The sequence below is a fragment of the Marmota marmota genome, unplaced genomic scaffold, assembly GCF_001458135.2.
Source record: "Marmota marmota marmota unplaced genomic scaffold, marMar, whole genome shotgun sequence".
Lineage (NCBI taxonomy): Eukaryota > Metazoa > Chordata > Mammalia > Rodentia > Sciuridae > Marmota > Marmota marmota.
The window spans coordinates 49,224,553-49,246,240 of NW_026000037.1; the positions used below are offsets into that span (position 1 = coordinate 49,224,553).

General features: G+C 31.7%; 1 protein-coding gene across 13 annotated transcripts in view; it reads left to right on the forward strand.

Annotated features, from left to right (window-relative positions):
* The window catches only part of Slc4a10 (solute carrier family 4 member 10), a 295,237-nt gene that overhangs the window by 195,906 nt on the left and 77,643 nt on the right, over nt 1-21,688 (forward strand). For 5 of the 13 annotated variants that reach the window (XM_048812375.1, XM_048812378.1, XM_048812377.1 and 2 more), the window contains 4 exons: nt 8,119-8,210; nt 9,175-9,264; nt 14,401-14,558; nt 18,354-18,441. In XM_048812375.1, the coding sequence (XP_048668332.1) occupies nt 8,119-8,210; nt 9,175-9,264; nt 14,401-14,558; nt 18,354-18,441 (428 nt within the window). The remainder of the gene's footprint in view (nt 1-8,118; nt 8,211-9,174; nt 9,265-14,400; nt 14,559-18,353; nt 18,442-21,688) is intronic. The other 8 variants (XM_048812380.1, XM_015479246.2, XM_048812381.1 and 5 more) reach the window with 3 other exon arrangements.

Sequence of the window (21,688 nt, forward strand, 5' to 3'; positions counted from 1 at the left end):
ATTCCACTGAATATTGTGAAGATAGATAACATTCTTTGATTCAAATCTTTTATGCCATATATTTATATTCTAAATCACAATTTCATTTAAGCTATATGATACATATTAATGAGAAAATGAAGTTATGATTGGAGAGATAAAAATGTAGTAATTTTATTATTCTTATAATGCTAGTATTTTTAATTTGGTTTGGTAATGTCAAGAAAACTAATTCAAGTATGAGCTTATGTTTACAGGATTTCACAAACCTTATGAAAATATACCCAGGAACTAATTATCCAAGAACTTATATACATTTTGAAAAATTAAACTATTGCCTTCATTTTGTCAATTTTACTGAAAACCAGACAGTAAAATATATATATCTATAAGAAAAGTTTGTGTTTCTTCAAAGAGGCAATGATCTTAGACTGTGAACTAGCTATAATTTAACCTCAAACTTCATTTGGAATAATGTTTACTATACAAAAATTTCATTGAATTTTGTTTTTGTTTTCTGAGGGAAGAGAGCATGGAATTTACTGGATCAACTGACCATTTATTATAATATCATGCAGACCTAGACTTACTGTTTTTGCTTTAAACTTCTGTCAAAAGTAAAAAAAAAGATGTGAGAATTATAGCTGTAGAATTACAGCCATGAGTCACAAGTTTCTCTATAGATAGATAAAGATATAGATAACAAGGTTTTCTGAGAGCTTACTTTTTGTCTTATTCAGGAAATGGCTTAGTGTTCCCAAAAAGTAGTATCTGAGTGATTCTGTTGCCATCTGTAAAATCAGCCTTTATCTGAACACACACGCATCTTTTCAGGGCATACGTTAGGGTAATAAAAACTTGGAAACACTTGTAATAAGATTCATATATCCAATTAAGTATTGTTGTAGAGTATGCTGTCAGAAGTAGTTTTCTAAGCCTAGGCTTATAACACCTCCTTATGACTCTGTTTTGCTTTCTCACACACTTTACATAATTATGTGTGCTGAGAATTCTGAAAATATGTATAGACTTTACCAATTTAGAAATAAATCTTCTACTCAGAAGTGAAAAAAAGTGTGAAAGACCTTTACTACTAAGGTTCTCAATCTACTTATGAACTCTAAAAACTGACAAAGTCTAGATAAACAAACAAATTTAAATTCATAGCCATATATTTAGACTTGACATTAGGTTTCAAAACATCCAATAGAGGTTCAAATTTTTTGGTGTAGTAGTACAGGGAGATGCAAAAGGATTTTAAAATATCAAAAAGAATAAAAATAATATTTTCTTATTTAAAAATCTCTTCAGTAAGATATTTCACCCAAAAAGGTTCACTTTTTTCTTTTATGATTATAGAATAAGAATTAAGCAGGGAGCATTTTCCAGAAACTTGATGGCAGAACATGTTTTCCTTTCAAAACATAAATATGGAAATAAATTCTCTCTTCTTATTTAATGTGCTTTTGCTTTAGGGGCAAAGAAATTGAAATGCCCTAAAAAATGGACTGATGATTACGTAAAGATGTTTAAAAGAGTTACTTAGAATGAGTTTTCTACTCCCTTAATTGAATCGTTCCTTGAGCATGCTACTTTGGGAGTTATTGTAGTCAATGTTTTCACTGCTGTGACCAAAAGACCTAAAAGAACAATTTTAGAGGAGCCAGTTTATTTGGCACTCATATTTTCAAAGGTCTCTGTCCAGAGATGGCCAACACCATTGCTCTGGGCTCAAGGTGAGGCAGAACAATAGAAGTGTGTGGTGGAAGAAAACAGCTCAGGACATGGCCACCAGGAATCAGAAAGATCTCTGCTTATCAGGGACAAAAAATATATACTCCAAAGGCATGCCCATTAGTGACTTACCTCCTTCAGTCACACCCTACAGTTGCCATCCAGTTAACACATTCAAGAGGATTAATGCACTGGTTGGGTTGAATATCCCATAAAAATTTCATCATTTCACTTCTAAATTTTGCCACATTGTCTCACACATGAGCTTTTGGGGATACCACATATCCAAACTATAACAGTATTACTCCAAAGGTTAAACATCCAGGTGCTATTGTGAATGTGTATCTTTCTAGTTTTAAAGGTTAGATTAACAAGATAGTGTAGTTCCTTGCTCTTTTCCTTCCCATGTCTACACTTTTGTTCATACTTTTTTAGTAACTTGTGATAATTTGTCAATCTCCACCTCCCAATACACTGTACTTTTTTGTATAATTTTTTCTTGGTATTCTGCATATTCTCATGGGCTAAGATGCAGGATGCTATGGATTCACCATGCATTTTTAATGCCACCATGCTGTGTTTAACTTTCACTTTTCATTAAGCATCAAAACTGTGAGAATTAAATGTCTGATTCTGATGTTTCAATAAAAAGTGACAGTTACATTTGGCAAAACAACAGCAAAAATAATAGAAAAATAATATCTACTTTGACATTAGAACCCTGAAAATGGTATGGATGGAAAGTACTAAAAATAAATATATCAAGAATATTCAGATACTTTCTTGAAACTAGAAGATGTTTTAAAAACAAGACTAAAATAATCAAAATAGCAAAATAAATTAGTATTTGCATTTATTACTTAGGTCATACATTCACTTACTGAGAAATTTGAATTGCAAGTCAATTTCAAAATGTTATTACCCTTGTGATAACTTTTGTAGTTTTGAAAACAATCTGAGACTCTTAGTTTCCTTAGATGTAGGGTGTCTTCAATCCACTCTGTCCTTTACTAATAATTTCTAATTCTGTCCCTCTCTTTTATGTGTTTCATATTTAGAATCTCAAAAACAAACTGCAAAGCAGAAAGTCTCTAGTATTTGTTCAAATACATAATTACTGAAGAACATTTAGGTGTGGAAGGTTGGGATATGTGTTGATTCTTTAGACCTAGGTAGATTCCAGCCCTTGAAGCACTGTATACATATGTACTATGAATTATTATTATTTGTGGTTTTGGAAATCCCATTTATTGCCTTATAATCACTTATTTTACAAATGCTGTACTTTTTATTTACAAATGCATGATGCCTTTATGTGTCTTGATATTTACATGTTTTGTTGTTTTTTAAATGTTGTGGTCTCATAAATAAGATATCTATGGTGTAATATTTATCTCTCATAATGTTCTATCTAGGAAGAAAAAGGTAAAGATAGAATATTTCTTATTAGAATTTCTTGACAGAAAGCATATTAAAAGATTCATGTAGGTGAAAGAAAACCAGGATGGTATTGTTGACAAAATTGATGGGTCTGTTCAGGGATTATATTATATTGTATACAACAATATTATATTGTTGTAGTTGAGCTTTGAACTCAAGACTAAATCTTAACAGCAAGCTTAGTTCTATGATGATGTGCTTAAATTTGTTATTTCTTATATTACATTAATTATTTTCAGGCATACTAATTTTTCTCCAAGTTTAATTATATGCATACTTTCATGTTTATTAAATATATCTCACCTAGTCAACATTTTCTAAATATTTAAACCTTCTTTCTTCATGTTTTCTAATCCCATGAATAAATGTATTGTTACACATGTACGTAACTTTGTCATTCATCTTTATATTTCTTTATTTTGCTCTGTCTTGTGTCTGTCTCTAACAGGCTCATCTCATCTCTGTACCTCCCTCATCTCCTACCCTTTGGGTATCTAAATGCGTTGACGTTTTCTGAGGTAGTGTAACCAGCTTGGTCTCTAGGTTAATAGTAATGTATTTCCATGTCTTCATCCCAGTTTCCTTCTAGTACACATGATTTACAGTAGAATAAGCAATACTAAACAATGATACACTTAAGCAGTATTGATTTGAATTTGGCCAAATAAAAATTTAAAAGCTGCTATTTTACAATACTTCTGTGCACAATTTACTTAAAGAGGGAGAGAACTATATGTAAAGACTTGAATGAATCAGTGTAGTACTCAAGATATTTTTTGAGAACACATTTACCATTGTGTTTAATGATGAGGTATTTTAATGATACTGTCATGACTTGAAATCATGAAATAGTACTTCTGATGTAATCTATTGTTCCCATCCTACAATATTATAATGAAGGAAATGGCTATGCCAGTATTACAAAACATTTAATGAAAAATTTATGGTGTGACAAGCAGAGAAGCAGAGCTTCCATTTTTCAGGCAGTGGTCACTTGAATTGCTGTCAGTTTTTATCCTGTGCTTGGCCCTAGAAAAATACATTAACTATAATATTTTTATATGATTCCTACATGTAAGTCCAGAGGGAAAAATCATTTTATCATTCAAAGAAAATTAATTCAAACAAGTGTTCATATGAATATTGCATATACTTAGATGAGATGTAAAACAAATATTAGAATTGGGATTAAAGTGAAGAATTCTTCAAGTGTAACAGAAAATATAGATGTATGACAGAGGATGATGTGTTAGGCTTATCAGTGTTTACATTTAAATAGTTAGACTCTGGTTACTGTTAATGCTTTTTTTACTTTCCATCACTTTTTGAATACTTTTAATGTAATAGGTTACCAAGTTAATAAATATCTATTTTACAATCATTTTTATGTCTTAAAATTATTTAGATATTATAATAACAAAGGTTGTTAATCATTGCAATGACATTCACTCATAGGTGATATAAATATGGAAAGTTATCAGTGGACAAACTGAAGGTAACAATAAAGAAACAAGTTAAAACATTTCTGTTTGCAAGCATTGTAATATAATGATTAGGAAAGTTATAATAAATAAGTAGCATTCATAAAGCTTCCATAAATATGTGAGTGCTAAACTCAAACTAAATACTATCGTTTTTTCCTGGTACAGAAAATATCCTAGCAAATTATTTGTTATTCTATTTAGAACACATTCTCTTCTGGTTGAAGGATAAATTCTGCACTTAAAAATTGCCATTTTGTAAACTATGGCCTTCAACATCAGCAAGTCAGCAAGAAAGATAGTGATTCTCTTTCAAAATCTCAATGTATAGATTACCTTTTGTGTTTAGTTTTTTGGTACTGGGGATTGAACTCAGGGGCATTCAACCACTGAGCCACATCCCCAGCCCTATTTTGTATTTTATTTAGAGACAGGGTCTCACTGAATTGCTTCGTGCCTCACCGTTGCTGAGTCTGGCTTTTAACTCATGATATTCCTGCCTCAGCCTCCCGAGTTGCTGGGATTACAGGTGTGCGCCACTACGCCTAGCTGGATTACTTTTATATAATAGTTTTTTAGTTCAAGAAATCTACTTTGATATTCAAGCCCATCAATTTCTTTTGAAAATTTGTAATGATTTGAATAAACTGAAGAAATATTCAGACAGATTATGATTTACAACAGAATTATAAAAATTTCTTCAACATATGAGAGTTCTAGTAATTCAATGGACTATAAATCATGTTTGGATTTTAGTTTTATAAATATATCAAATAAAAATTTGAGCTACTTTTAAAGGCTTCTTTTTTTTTTTACAAATAACCCAAACCAAACTTATTAATTTTTAAATTATAGTACTTGAACATTTTTCTATTTTCTGCCAGCTTGTCATAACTGTTCTGAAGATATACACATTTAATGTGTTCTTTTGTCTTAAATAATTAATGCAAGTTTTAAGAAATAATATACTAAGATTTCAAATGCTTCTTAAAATTTTCAGGACCTTTGTCATGATAAGTACATTTTACCATATCTCCAAAATATAAAAGATAAAAAATTTGTGGTTTATATTACTATCTCATAGGCTGATAGTTTTTATGCTTTCCCCCCTGCATTAGCATATATTCTGTGCACACATCTAGAATCTAGAAATAGCAAGGAATTTATTATCATCTAGTATGATTCCTGCTAAATATTCTCAACTAGATCATTATCAATCCCACTTAAAATATTCAAAGAAAATAGATCCTAAATCACTTTCTTAATATCAACTTTATAAGGTAATGTTTTGTAAAATTTTTTAATAATCTCGGAACAAGAATAGACTAGAATAATAAATTACAAAATATCTTAAAATTATTAACATTTATGACTAAAATTCTTTACGAGTATAAACATAGATGCTAATATTTTAAACATATTGCATGAACTAAAATAATTTGTGAAATGTTCTACTGAAAATATACAAAAGAAAACAAAAGATTCAATTTTCTTTAAATTTTAAGTTTCAACATACTTTCCATTTGATTCAATCTCTTCAAAGTTGATGATTTTGCATGGGGTTACTTTCTTTTTGTACGTGTATACTTAGAGAATTAAATAATTGTTCTTCAATGTAGTTTTATACCACATGAAATTAATTATTGTAAGAAAGCAGATACATGTTTATTTAATTTTCCCATGACTTGTGTTTCACCACTCAATTTTATAGAACATTCAATAAATTTAGTTTGAAATATATTTAATGTTCTAACTCATGAAAATATGGAGAAATGATGTGAAACTGGTGATTGAAGACATCTGTTAGTAGCACAAATGCATTATGTAAAAGGTTTTTAAAAAAATTACAGTTATTATTTTGAGAATGGTAAATTGAATGGCTGCTAATGAACAGTTCACAGTGAGAGCTGCATATTGCAGTTAGAAATGGGAGAATGGAAATATTTTATGTACTTTGTCTGAAATTTCTCTGAACTTTATAAATTTTCCTGAAATATGCTATAATCAGAACTTGCATACATGGATTGAGGTGAATTTGCTTTTAAAAGTTGCTTATTTTATTTTCGCCAAATATTGTATTTTATTTTGTTTAGTGAAAGCAGAGAAGCATTTAAGCTCTAAAAGTGTCTTAAGCCCTATTGCTTTCTGACATTATAACAATGTTAAATCATAAAATTGTTCCTATTAGTAACTGACTCCTACCTGAGAGGCTTAATATTCCAAAAATGATAGTGTTTTTAATCACACTAGGTGATTTCTAGGTAACAAAGAATAAGTGAGGTTTTAGGAGAGAATTTAAAAGGGAAGTTTTTTTTTTTTTTTCTTTTGTAAGTACTATTGGAATTATAGAAGTTCAAATGAAGACCATAATAATTGGAGAAGAGGGGAATGAAAAGAGGAGTTTGGAATAAAATTGAGATTTAAGTAGGTAGAAAGAAGAGCTAGGTAGAGAGAGTATTTCTGAAGTCTCAGACTGATGAAAGTGAGCGCAATATTTTGGAGTCACTGAGTTAAGGTCATAAATGTGGTCAAATCTTCAAAGTTAGGTTGTCATCACTCATTTCACAGAGTCTAGATGGGAAGAAGTTGAGGAAGAAGAGACATAAGTGAGAAGTTAAATAAACCTTTGTCATTTAATTGTGAACTATGGATAGATTTTAAATGACTTATAACTGCAAAGAATATTTGGTAGTTAGTGAATGATGGGATTTAACCTTTTCCGTCCATTGTCACATCCCCAGCTCTGATCTGTACTTAACTAATGTAATCTTCACTATAATAGGGAAAAGAACTACAAAAGAATTAAGTTTTGGTGAGTGTTAAAAGAAGATTAATACAACTCACGTTTATTGATCATTCTTATATAGAAGCCCAATATCAGTATGCTTATGTAATCGAATAGTCACATTCATTAAAATTATATTTATTATTTTTATACTGTATAAAATAAAGATATTTCTAACTGAAACCCTAATATAGAAACCTCTAAAACTTATTGCTGAAAAACTTACTGGTTTGGCTTTTTAGATGTGATTAGATCTAAAAGTGCTAGGTAATTTTTAAATCAACATTCATCTTTTTTTCAATGTTTGAAATTCTGTAGTCTAGGCTTAAATCTTAATAGATAGCTGTCTTTTTAAAATATACCATCTTTTGGATTGATATTTGAAAATCAATGCTGTTTCACAATCATGGTTAGATTTAGGTGGTTTTGTAAGCACATTTTTTTTCAGAGAGAATAATCTCTAGAGTTTTAAGTTGAGAATTGGTTTAAATTTTATTGACTGATTTCTCCCATTTCTATCTGTAACTGTTAAGAATTTGGTATTGATCCAGATCTACTTATATTGATCCTTCATGTTTATATCACAAAACTTATTAAAAGAAATCTGTTAGTCTAGTTTAATTGAAGTTGATGTTTCACTCTGTATATCCAGAATTATGTAAATAATTTTCTGTATTTTGTAATAACAATTTCTTTCAGCAGGTCAGGTTGTTTCTCCTCAGTCTGCTCCTGCTTGTGTTGAAAATAAAAATGATGTTAGCAGAGAAAACAGCGCTGTTGACTTTAGCAAGGTAAACTTTTCTCTTTCTCTCTCTCATCTAAGAAGTTTGCTCAATTACCGTTAGAAATTACTACCTATTTTAGGAGGTATTGACATAATTTTTTTGCATGCACTTTTTGGTTTTCTTTCAGTCAAAGTTTGGAATTGTTATAGATAATGTTAGCATTAAGTGCACATATATTGTTTTGCTTACTCAAGAAACTGAACATGTGAGTTTTATGCACTATTTTCAGTATTCAGCCACTTGGTATAATGTATTTCTTTCAATAAAAGAAATAATTGGACTTCACAAGGATTTTAACATAAGTTTAATTTGATGTTTAAAAATTTTTACTAGTATTTTTTTCAAACTCACTTTTATGATATTTATGGAAAAACAAATCATATACTATAAAGCTTTACTGTCATTATAATTCAGAGTCATTAGTGTACGGAAATCCTAGAAGGACATGGTGAAATTGAGCTGTTTTGAATAAAAGCACACTAAAGATGACTGTGTTGATGGATACATCTAATTGGAGACAATTCAAAAGAAATCCTTTATTTGAATATATTCTAATAAAATAAGGAGTCAGTGAAAATAATGTGATTTAGGTTGGCAAATTCCTGACACTGCATATGTGCCATTGTAAGTTATCAAAACTAACATTCAAAAAGAGAAATTGTAATACATGAAAAATAAAAAGAGCAAACAATGCTCTTTATCTAAGTGGCTGAAACAGTAATAACTGAGTTAATACTTTGATACAAAGTCCTTAGTGCTGGCAAAGGTTGTAATAGTGAATGAGTGGTCTGAGATGGGAATGGGAGGCTCTTTGCAATGGAGGAAGTTGACTGAATCAGTTCTGTTTCAGCATTGCTGTGATAATGCCTAAGTGATCTAAGTCTAGTTAAGTGCATGTTCTCCTCTGATGCCTGGTAGAGTCTCATGGGAGCCTGGTATACCAGCTTAAGTCTGTTAATTATGCGTGCAGGGACTGGGAGGCCAGCAAAAGGGGCACACTAGTCCATGTGGGATGAAACAAAGGCATGAAAAAGGACCTCCACACCAGCAAGAGAGAGAGGTGAGGGCTTCCTCGGGCTACTTTTCTACAGTGGTTCAGAGCTCATTTCACTGTATGGAGGCATGTGATTCAAATATTCAGCCAGTTCAAATGTATTCCATTTGTCACTCTAAAAATTATCTTTTAAGGCATTACATCTTCATTCATCTGAAAGTTGGAATAAAATTGTCACAAACTGCTATAACTTAATTTGTGATATTCTTAATTTGAAATAATATCTTAAAAGTCATGACATATAAAATTGATTATTCATTTATGCAAACATTAACAGTATAACAAGGGCATATTTAACATTCTCAAAAATAATTATTATAAACTCTATAGCTCATCCTTTCAAATTAACTACCTTTTAACTTTCTAAAATAATGTAACACTTATATACTGAATTTTTATATATCTCCATGTCATTTTGATTTTTGTTATGTGACCTATTTTTACAACCTTCAAAAATGTATCATCACCTATAAAGAATATGAAGATTGACAATTGAAGACAGTAGTCTTATTTTCTGTTCTCCTCAAACAGTTGGGACTAGAAAAAAATAAAAAATAAATGTTTTCCTTTAATCCTCTTCTTCATCATCACATTTCCATTCACTGGTCCATTTAATAGGGAAATTAAATTTTTCAGAGCCCTCTACTTAGTGCCTGTCATTTGTGTTTCTCAGGTTCTTGTCCTTAGAATAGTACATTGGAAAGAACATGGATTTGAGATCTTGAATCCTGACTCTAGCATTTATAAATTATCTGATCATTGAGAAATTCTCTGAACTCCAGTCTTCTCATTTATAAAATAATAATAATAATAATAATAATAATAATAATAATAATAATACATATCTGTGGTTTTGTTACAAGATTCAATGAGAGAGACAGTGAACCTGGCAGGGAACTGGGCATATAGTAGATGCTCAAGAAAAGTGGCTTCTATTATTATTGCTATATTAATATTAGTAGAAATGGAAGTAACCAAATAAATAACAAACCAGGTTTTAACGTTTTGGTAGATATGCACTCTTTAAGTCTTAAATAAGGCTGGGATGTATTTGTTAAATGAATTTCACCTACAAGATTCAAAATAATCTAAACCTTTAGTTTTGGGATTAAAAACAACAAGAGGGTTGGGGTTATAGCTCAGTTGGTAGAGTGCTTGCCTTGCATGCACAAGGCCCTGGGTTCAATCCTCAGCACCACACACACACAAAAAAAAAAAAGAGGGAAAAAAATAAGAAAAACAAATAACATCCCTAATTCTATAACCTGGGAGGGTTTGGAGAGAACAGAAGTTATCCATCACTATAGAAACAACTTTTAGTGCCAGATTTTACAGGTAGATGAGTTAAGATTTTTCTTTTAGCCTAATGATATCAGTTTTATAGTAAATTAATCAAAGCTCAGCTAATATCCAGGTTATTATATCTATTTAAATATCTTAAGTCTTAATATGTAGATTCTAAACCCTAGTAAAATTCTGAGATGTTAAAAAAAAAATGGTCGTTTACTTATTTGCTTCATGTGACCTGACCTTATATTCTATCTACCTTCAGTCTACACATTTTTAATTCATCCACGGATAGGACCATCAAATTTATTCATTGAAGAAGTAATTTAGAATATAATCTGAATTGCCAGATTTTAGCTTTTTCTACAGGCTTTTAAAAGAAGATTTGTCAAAACACTATGTACCTCAGGCTGGGGTTGTGGCTCAATGGTGGAGTGCTTGCCTAGCACAGGTGAGGCACTTGGTTTTATCCTCAGCACCACATAAAAATGAATGAATAAAATAAAGGTATAGTGTCCGTCAACAACTAAAAAATTTTTTAAAACCCCACTATATACCTCTTTCTTTTATAAACTGACAATAGAATATATGTCAGTAGTGTTTCTTTTATTTCAAATAAACCAAAGAAGGCTTTATATAATTTAGTTTGGGGATTAAAAAACATCTTTTGCATCTATCTTTAGTTTGTAACACACATTACAAAGAGTTAGATTATTAAATCCTAGAACTATAGGGAATTTGAGACTGACAACGAAGCTGAATCCCAGAGAGATTAAGAGAAGGACTCAAGATTGTTGGCTAGTTAGTGTCAAAATAGTGATTCCTCATCAGATTCTCTATTGACTTTCTTGTGCTTTCTATAAGGGGCTCAAGATGTAAAGCTTTCTTTCCAAATTTCTGCCTAGTTTCCCTTCTTCTGTCAGTGTGGAGCTTGCCTAGATTCTTCTGGTTCTCCCATGGCCTTGTCCAGTCTTCTTCCCTACGAACTGTTTTTCATCCATGGCTTACATACCAAATGCCCAGAATAAAGGATCTGTCCCTCAGCATGAGAGTGAAGTCTAAAGAGCCCAGAAACATGAGTGTAAATCCAGAAAATAAATCCGAGAAAATACAGCTTCATTCCTGGAAGATTCCATTGGGAGGATCAAAAACTTTCAGAATTTCTTTCTATCCATTTCAAATATTGGAATCCACTTGAAAATTAATTGTCTTAAGAATTTCAGTCAACCTAGATCCCCAGAGCTGTTTTTAGGTAGCTATAATTTATGGTTCTTCAGATGTGATTTTTTTGTTTATATTAATAAGTAGGGATATTGCCAAATAAGATATTTTTTATGAATCATACATAACACAAATACAAAAATATAGGGCTAGGCCAGGAATAACATAATAATATAACTATTATAACATATAATTTCTTATCCCTGAAATACATGTCTACTCCAAGAATAATATAATGTAATGAATATAATATAGTACACCTAACTATAATTTATTGCATTTCAAAATGAAAGACAAACCTGCTAATCTGCAATTAAATTCTGTGTATTTAATGCCTTTTCTAAATAACTGTATCAATGATATAGTAGGTATTACAAAATTTTTTTAAATCATGTATAAGCACCATAAGTTTTTGAAAATTAAACTAGTTTAGCATACTATATACGCTTTGATTTAATTAAGTTTAATCTGTAATAGCTAATTGCCTGAAGCACAGACTTTTATAGGAAAGACTATGGCATTTATTAAATAATAAATGAGTTTAAAGACATTTTTTCTAGGTGGAATTTAAATTTCAGGAATTCTTAATATGCCTCATATTGATTACAATTATAGATTTTCTTAAAAAGTTATTTTCTCATTTTAAATTTTGTCCTAGTGTATTAATATTTATCACTGAAACTTCATTTTTACAAGCTCTGAAAGACTTAGGACAACGTATTATGTTTTTCTCATAGGACTAATATGGCAAATCTCCTATTCCCTTCTTAAGATTTTAAGAGTATAGTAAAAATGTAAAGCATTATTAATTTGTAGAAGTTTCAATGTACCTATCAGCTAGAAATATTAAGTATGAAAATCCCATAAAATTAACTTTCTTATTAACTAAATTCCTTTGTCATCTATAAATTAGATTTTATAATAGAAGATTAAATTCTATAAAAGAAATATATTTACCATGCAATATTCTATATTGTATGATTTATGATAAGTTTATGTAAATAAGCTTATAAATTTATATTTGGAAGTATATTTGTGGGGTAAAAACTTTGGAATTTATGATATTTGTCAAATATTTCTTTTATAAGCAATTTTACTTTGTTAAATCATTCTCCCTTTTCTTAAATAAGATATTGGTTCTATTTGACATTTTTATAAACTAGTACAGATTAATTTTACACTTAATCCTTATATGAAATTAATACTGTACATACTGGATATTTTGTTTTTGAAATCCTTGTCTTACAGAAAGATAATTCATTCTCAACCTACCAAATAGCTTTACTGAAGTCTTAATTTAAGAAAGCAACAGATTTAATATGGTCACTAAAATGTGGCTGTGAATTTTTTTAAAGTACTCCTAGAAGTTTTAAATATTTTTACCTTCAACTTCTTGGAAAAAGTCCTCAAATTATTAACCAGCAAAACAACTGTCTGACCTAAAAATATCTTTTCAGCCTCACTCTGTTTGCCAGAGCTCTTTCCTCTCTCTCTTGGTTATTCTCACTTTGATCTTTGGCCCTCATTTCATTAACAGGAGAGTATAAAACCAATTACTAGAGAAGATAAACTATTCCCCTAAAAAATCATAGTTCCATAAAAAGCAACTCAAGTGAATAAAAAAAAAGAAATAGGCCTTGTAATTTTACTATAAAGTCCCTGCTTGGTTTTCACCAAAATCTTTTGTATAAAAATTGATATTTATTCTTAAAGATTTTTACATTCATTTTTCAGACACCACTCTTTACTTTTAGCATTTCTTCCTGTTAATGATCACTTTTTTTATGTTCATTCAGTCATAGACATCTCATATTTGAAATTCAGCTATAGATGTTTAGCAATGCCTAATGTTGGTACTTTTTTTTTCTTGTTTTCTCTATTCTGTTATGTCTAAATTCCTTAATAAAAAATTAAATTGAAGAAGTAGCATGCCAAGTATAAAACATGAATAATATAGAACAATTAGAATAAAGATGAAGACTAAAGTCATAATTTATACTGTAAGAAGAAGCATGATTATATTTCTTTTGAAATAGCCATATGTTGAGCATTAATTAATAAAAACGTATTATGTAAAATTAAGACAATCTGGCACAAAATATTGAATCTGTTGACAAATGCTAGTTGATATATGGTTATAGTAAATTTAAGTACATATACTACTCCTCCCCAAATGTAAAGATTGCTGATGTTAAGAAATCTTTTAAAAATAGTGAATAGAAAAATGAAATATTTAGCTCATTGATGACAAAGTCATCTACAAGTAAAGAAAAGCGTCATGCATGGTGTGGTGGTGCACACCTGTAATTCTAGCTACTTAGGAGGCCAAGGAATGAGGATGGCAAGTTTGAGCCCAGCCTCAGCAATGTAGGGAGATCCTGTCTCAAAATAAATCAAAAGGGCTGGGAAGGTGGGTCAGTGGCAGAGCACCTCTGGGTCTTTTTCCCCTAGTACTGAAAAAAAAAAAAAAGAAAATAAAGAAATTTATTATAGAAAAAGGGCAAATGAGATATACATCTGTATTATTTGAATTGTATTTATTGATGGATAATATATATGAAGCAGTGTTCTAAATTATTACTCACCATGTTGTTCCAATTTTGATTTACCTTATTTACTTTGTGATGATCACAGGTTGATCTGCATTTTATGAAAAAGATTCCTCCAGGTGCTGAAGCTTCAAACATCTTAGTTGGAGAACTGGAGTTCTTAGATAGAACTGTGGTTGCATTTGTCAGGTTGTCTCCAGCTGTCTTGCTTCAAGGACTGGCTGAAGTCCCAATTCCAACCAGGTATAAAATATCAGAGCATCTTTTACATTTTTCTTGAAGCATTTGTGTGTGTGTATGTGTGTGTGTGTGTGTGTGTGTGTGTGTGAGAGAGAGAGAGAGAGAGAGAGAGAGAGAGACAGAGAGAGAGAATTAAATATAATTTCCTCTTAGAATTTTGATAAGAAACCAATGTGTCACCGACAAAACTGTTTCCTGTTTGTAAGAGAGAAAAATGCTTTAAAAATTATTCTGTCCTTTCCTCCTCTTCCTCCTCCTCCAACTTCTATGTTTTATTTTACACATGTTCCTTGTCCCTGGGTACCCTGTCTATGTAATAATAATAATACAAACCTATTTTACATTTTTTGGGGGGAATGACTAAGTGTTAGACTTTTCTCAAAGGTTACATTAAATGGTGTGCTCAAGAAAGAGAAGATTCTGTATAGGAGTGTGATCAAGCTCAAAAAGATTAAAATTTCCAAGATTTGGTTTGTGTTTGAGTAGGCCTTAAAAATAAATATAAGTGCCATCATTAGGAGCGCTTCTGCCATATTAAAGGTACTGTATATTTCAGTGCTAGGCACAGTGTACCTCTCATCCATGGTGTCTGAAGAATCACTAGAAACAGCATAGTGGAAATATAGTTCAATCTGAATCAAAAAGTACAAGTTCTATTTGACTACCTGAATTTTAAAAAAATATTATTATTAGTTTTAGTTGCAGTTGGACACAATACCTTTATTTATTTTTATTTTTATGTGGTGTTGAGGATCGAACCCAGTGCCTTGCATGTGCTAGGTGAGCACTCTGCTGCTGAGCCACACCCCCAGCCCCTGATTACCTGAATTTGTTTCTCATTTGACTATACATAAATAGCTTAGTGATAATTCAAACTAAATTGTGTTATCATTTATCCCTATTTTATAGGCTGTCCCCTGGATAAAATTGCATATATATAATAAAATATTGACCTTAACATGCTAGGTTCCTAGCACACAATTATCCAAGGACCTTCTTTTCTTTCCTGCTTGTCCCATCAAATGTGATTCCTAAGGATAGATTGTCTTTCACTCTGGTTTTATTCAGCAAAACATGATACCTAAGGTCCCATTTCCAATGTAACTGCTGCTCTTTGTGTGATACCATGACTCCTCAGATGCTATTAGTATTCCTCCTCTTGCAAACATGGAATGCCTAGTCAGGTTGAAATGATGAAAGTTGAAGTTCTGAGGCAACTAGATTTAGAAAATATGTTTCCTCCACAGACCTCTGCCCTTAACTCAAAACACAGCAGATTATATCACTTCATACTTTGAGTACAGATAAATATTCCAGAAATATGGAATAGTGCAGCCAGGAGAGGTCTCATTTTATAAGAGCTCAACTGACTAAATTGGGATTTAATGTTGGAGTTCCTAGTCTCATTCTGTGGTTTTAGGGAGAAATCTACTGTTTTTATCAGCTTTTTATCATGATTACAACCTTAATAACATAACTTAAAAGGGAAAAGACTTTATTTTGGTACATTGTTTCAGAGGTTTCAGTCCCTAGTCAGTTGACTCCAAGGCAGAAACATGGCAGGAGGGCAAGACAGAGGAAAGCCGCTCAGCTTGTGATAGGAGGTAGAGAGGTGTGTGTGTGTGTGTGTGTGTGTGTGTGTGTGTGTAGGAACCCAGCACAAGATATAGTCTCCAAAATAGTACCCAAGGGCAAGCCCCCAAAGGCACACTCATTTCTATTAGATCCCACCTACTGTACTTTCCACTACTTCCCAATAGTCTATTTGAAGTATGCATTCCTTAATGGGTTAACCCACCAATGAGGTCAGAGGCTTCAAGATCCAATCACTTCCCAAAGACTCCACCTCTGAACACTGCTGCATTTGTGACTAAGCCTTCAACACATGAGCTTTTAGGGAATACTTCATATCCAGACTATAATACCTAGTTACCATTCAAGTTATAGAAAAAGTTTCTATTTATCATGGTTGATGGCTTTTTGATATTTCTGATACATACCAACTTTTATTAAAAAGGAGGAAGGTTGGCAAGCTCATTGGCAGAGTGCTTGTGTGGTATGTGTGAAGCCCTTAACTGAATCTCCAGTACTATACAAACAAACAAACAAACCAGGAAGGGTGAACTCACCATATTAAAGCAGCATCTGATTGGTTGATTAAGGCTGAAATTTCTGTGCACCACTTATAATCAAAGCAGAGTTTCTGAGAAACTGGGGCTCAGATTCGAGGGATCAAACTTACTAATTGTAGAGATAATATTCTGGCAGTTTAAAATTTCTTTTCAGTTGTCCCAGCAATTTTCACCATTTAGGAAGCTATCTGGTGAACTATGAGTAAATGATTGCTGCTTATGATAATGATAATTCCTGTATTTTAAAGAAAAAAATTCCCAGGAGTAGAGAAAAGCAATAATGAGATTATATACCCTCAGTTTGAAAACTGTCAGGTTTAGGTGACCTCATTTCATACTGACATAGCAAAATATGTGCAGTGAACAATGGAGAAAAAATTAGGGGCACTGTGGAGCCATCATAGAAGGAGAGATTCAAAAGACTAGATTAGTTAGGAAAAGTGAAAAATGGAAGAAGATTAGTTAGACAAAGAGAATAAAGAAAGCCATTCAGGATTCCTAATTATCCTTTCTTAAGAGGTCAAAAGGGCACACCATGAATATAAGAGCAACACATAGTAGAATATGTCAAAAAATAAATATTTTAAGACCTTATAAATAGCTCATGGAAACCTGAAAAACAGCAAGATGCACATAGGTTAGGACATTTCTCAAAAGTATTATGGTTGATAAAGCTTCTGGCACCACATTCCAATATTAATGTTTTAAATATATAGTGGATTTTTCTATACAGTAGAAATTGACTTGAATTCAGTTACAATTGACATAAAAATTTTATAAGTTGGATCCTGTAAGGTTGTATAACATGATTTATGTAAAAACATGTACAATCTCTAAAGTCTGTAACTGAATGGAGGATAGAATTACAGTGACTATTTCAGTATACCTTACAAAGCCATTGGTCTTCATTTTTCATATAAACCATTTAACAAATTAACACCAAAGAATTATAATGCAAAATATAGGACATTCTTTAATTTTCACAATTTCCTTGTAGCATTGACCTTCTCATAGACAGGGCAATTACCAGTCCTCCAAAGTCAGAGCATGTATTGATTTCTTTAAAAGCACCAGTTATGATGATGAATTTGCCAGACCTTCAACCTTGTTTAGATGGAGTATTATAGTGCAGCTGCTATTTTTATTCTTCTAGCATTGGAATTAATAGAATATTAACTCTTTTTTCTTCTGCCTAAATGATCTTTGATTTTTAACAATATTTTTTATATTTTTATATATATCTACAGGGTATTAATATTATGTTCTGTCTTTCTTTATACCTTTGTATTATTTTCTAGCCCCTTTGAACTGTTCTCCATTTTGTATACAAACAAGTTTTTTTCCTTCTAATTTGGAAAGGTTTAATGAATTTTACTTTTTCTACCTTTGTCCTCTAAGGATTATAGAATCCTTAAAATTCCTAGGAATGACTGTGTAGGTCAGATAACTCAATGGGGAAATACTGAGATAAAAATGATTGTGTATTCTCATTGCTCAAGGACCTTATGCTTAAGAGTCAATCACTGTAAATTGTTTCAAAATAATAATGAACTATGAAAAATTGTGGAACTACTTTACAATGATATTCTCATTTCACTGATTCCACTGGGAGGTGTGTTTCTGTTCTACCCTGAAGCATTTCTCTTTTTTTTCTTCTTAATTACAGATTTTTGTTCATTCTTCTGGGACCCCTGGGAAAGGGTCAACAGTACCATGAGATTGGCAGATCAATTGCAACACTCATGACAGATGAGGTATTTATTCAAGTTTGTTTCACTAGCTCCTCTTTCCATGACAGTTTGCTACAATTCAGATTTCTTTGTACTGAATTTCATTCTATCATGTATCCATTATCAAATTTCCTTGAGAAAAAATTGTTCAAAAGAGATTATAGATTAACACCCAAGAATATAATATTTTAAAATACCATATTCTAAAGAGAGTTAGTTTAGTGACAATTATATTGGTTTATATTCCCTTTATTATATTCCTGCCAACGTAAGCATCACTGTTTATCATTGCAGATTTTATTTTGGGAAAAAATAATTTTAAGGTCTAAATGAAAAGCAATGGTGTGTTATTTGAATAGTATACATAACACCAAAAAGCCCTGCAACATCTATCATTTTTCTGCAGTTACTTTACATATATGAAGATGTTTTAAGAGACTTTTTGGACTATTAGAGGCCCTATAGATAGATTTTCAAGGGGCTTGTTATCCCTGTCATAGAGTGCTCAATTTTTTTCTGTGTGGAAAAAAATTGTGTGTAAATTTCGTTTTTGGACTAGAAAAAGCTTTCATCAACTTCTCAAAGAGATGTATGTCTCAAAAAGTAAGATCTTAAAATAAGAACATAAAAAGTTGTATGATATAACTTTTCTTTGACTTGTATTCCCCACACAGTATGGAAATTTGTTCTTATTGTTAAAGGAAAGAGCAGATGGGAAAGATCACAGAAGGGGCATTAATTCAGTACTAAATGAACAAATGGGATTATATATTATCTAGAATATCATCTAAATAATATAATAATGTGTTTATTGGAATACAGTGATGCAAATACTTGAAAATTCTATAAAAGGAGCCAATTAGTGTTGCATATTACTTTTCCTAACTTTATGAAATTGGAAAAATTGAACTTATGTTTGGGGTTTGACATTATAAGCTTTTCTATCTGTTAAAATTAAGTTTTATATGAATTAACGATGTATATTTATACATTGGCAACTAAAAGCTTGGAAAAATGTTTTAAAAATCAATTTTCTAAAAAAGCCAATTTAATGAATGTATTTGTTGCTTATGGCTCCTATAAAAAATTGCCATGAACTGGATGGCTTAAAACAAGTAATTTGTTTTCTCCTGTTTTTTTTTTTTTTTTTTAGGCCATAAGTATGAAGTTCACATGTCAGCAGAGCCACACTCCTTTATAAGTCTCTAGGGGAGGGTCCTACTTTATCTCTTCCATTTCTGGTGACTCCTGCTATTCCTTGGCTTATGGCAGAACTTCCATATCTGTCTCTACATTCATGGGCTTTCCCCCATGTCTCTATGTCTTCCCATTTTCTGTTATCAGTGACATCTGACATTGGATTTAGGGCCCAGCTAGGTCTAGGATGACTTCATCTTGAGATCTTTACCTTTAAATTTAAATTTCATCTTTATATTCTTACCTGTAAATTCTATCTTCAATAACCCTTATTTCTATTGGTAGAACTCTCTGAGAAAACTCATAGTATCTCAACTTTTAGTGTTTCCAAATTAATATTTTACAGTATTGTTAAATAAATTATATTGTGATTTGTATTTTATAAATTAAGTATATTATCACTTTCATGAACATTTATTTCAAGTTTTATTATGTTTTGGACAGCATTTCTCTCCATCTAAGACATTTAGGTCACTACATAAGAGAGTTGTGAGGTATGCCACATTTTATAATATGAAAGGAGTGTAGTATATCCTGAAAGGCTCAGGTATAGTCTTTTTAGTTCTCATCTTCCTTTTCCCCAAGTGTGAATCAAAATTTTCTCAAGAGGAAAATGTTGGTTCTGAACAATAGGGAAACACTCATGTTTAATTTTAGATTTAGAATGAGATCAGAGAAGGGGCTTCCTCCAGTTTCCTTGATTGATGAGACTACCTAATTTGAGAACATACATTAGCCTTCTAATGAAGACTGGAAATGAATCCTTTAGACTTGAAAGTTTTGAATTTAGCTTTAGGAAAATTTGTAATTCTTTGTGTGTACTGGCATAAAGAAGCAGAAAGCCCAACAGAAAATTACCCATATCAATAAGAATTATTAATTATACCAGGGCATGTAAATTGAATAGAATATTGATTGAATATGAAAAACCTGTTTGAATACATTTATTTATTTATTTATTTTAGTACTGGGAACCAAACCCCAGGTCTGACACATGTAAGGCTAGCATTTTATCACTGAGCAATATCCCCTGCTTTTAGTATGTTTAAAATACTTTTAAAAAGAAAAACAATGGGTTATTGTTCAAAGTCCAGGTGCTTATTTAATTGCTTTGAAGTCTATAATAATTTAATCATTAAGAATGAAACTGAATATGTTGATTTATAGAGTTAACTTGCTAAGAAAATGATTAGTTGTATTATATTATAAAACTGTAAATTCTGTGAAAGCAGTAACAGCTGATTTTGCCAGAGATCAAATAAAGACTTGTTGAAGTGAACTTCATCCTTTTCTTTTTTTTCCTTTGTCTGTATTGGGAGGTTCTGATAGATAGAACATATCTTTTATATTTTCAAATCCTTTTGTATTTTCAGACTCAGCATAGATCCCTGTGTCAGGGGTCAATAATTTTTTCTTTTTTGGAAAAGAACTAATTATTTTGTTTTGTATCTCTGTTATCATGTATATCTAAAAAGAATAGTTTGATACTCTTTTCAACAAAACATTTATGAAAATTAAATTTCTAGTTATATGTTTGTTAAAAAAATAAAAAGAACAAATAAAATTTAAAATGAGAGGAAGGAAGATGGCGGCGAGGGGAGTGCATTACCCCCGTGTGCTGCTTCACTGTGTGGGAGTATGACAAGTCAGGACGGCTAAAGGCTATCTTGTTAGGAATTTCCAGCAATAGTGGGGTGCTCCGGAACCTGGAGGAAGGATTTCCATCGCACGAGGATCGGCTACGGGGACTCAAACGCGAGAGGTTTGTCGCACGGAGGGTAACTGCTTATTCAGCAAATCTCCCCGTGGCTAGAGTCTGCAGCGAGCGCTGGGATAGAGACGCAGGGTTACAGCGCTGCAGTTTCTGCCAGCCGCGCAAGCACCGTACTCAGGGCTGAATTCTGGGTTCGAGACAGGGGAAGGAAGCGGTCCATCTCGGTTCTCCACACCGGTCAGACCACAGAGGAGGCCAGCAGCCACCAAGTTGGTAAACTGACGTCACCTCCCCTGTTTTCGACTGACCGCAGCTCATTCAGCCATAGATCAGGTAATTTCAGGCTGCAATTCGCCTGCG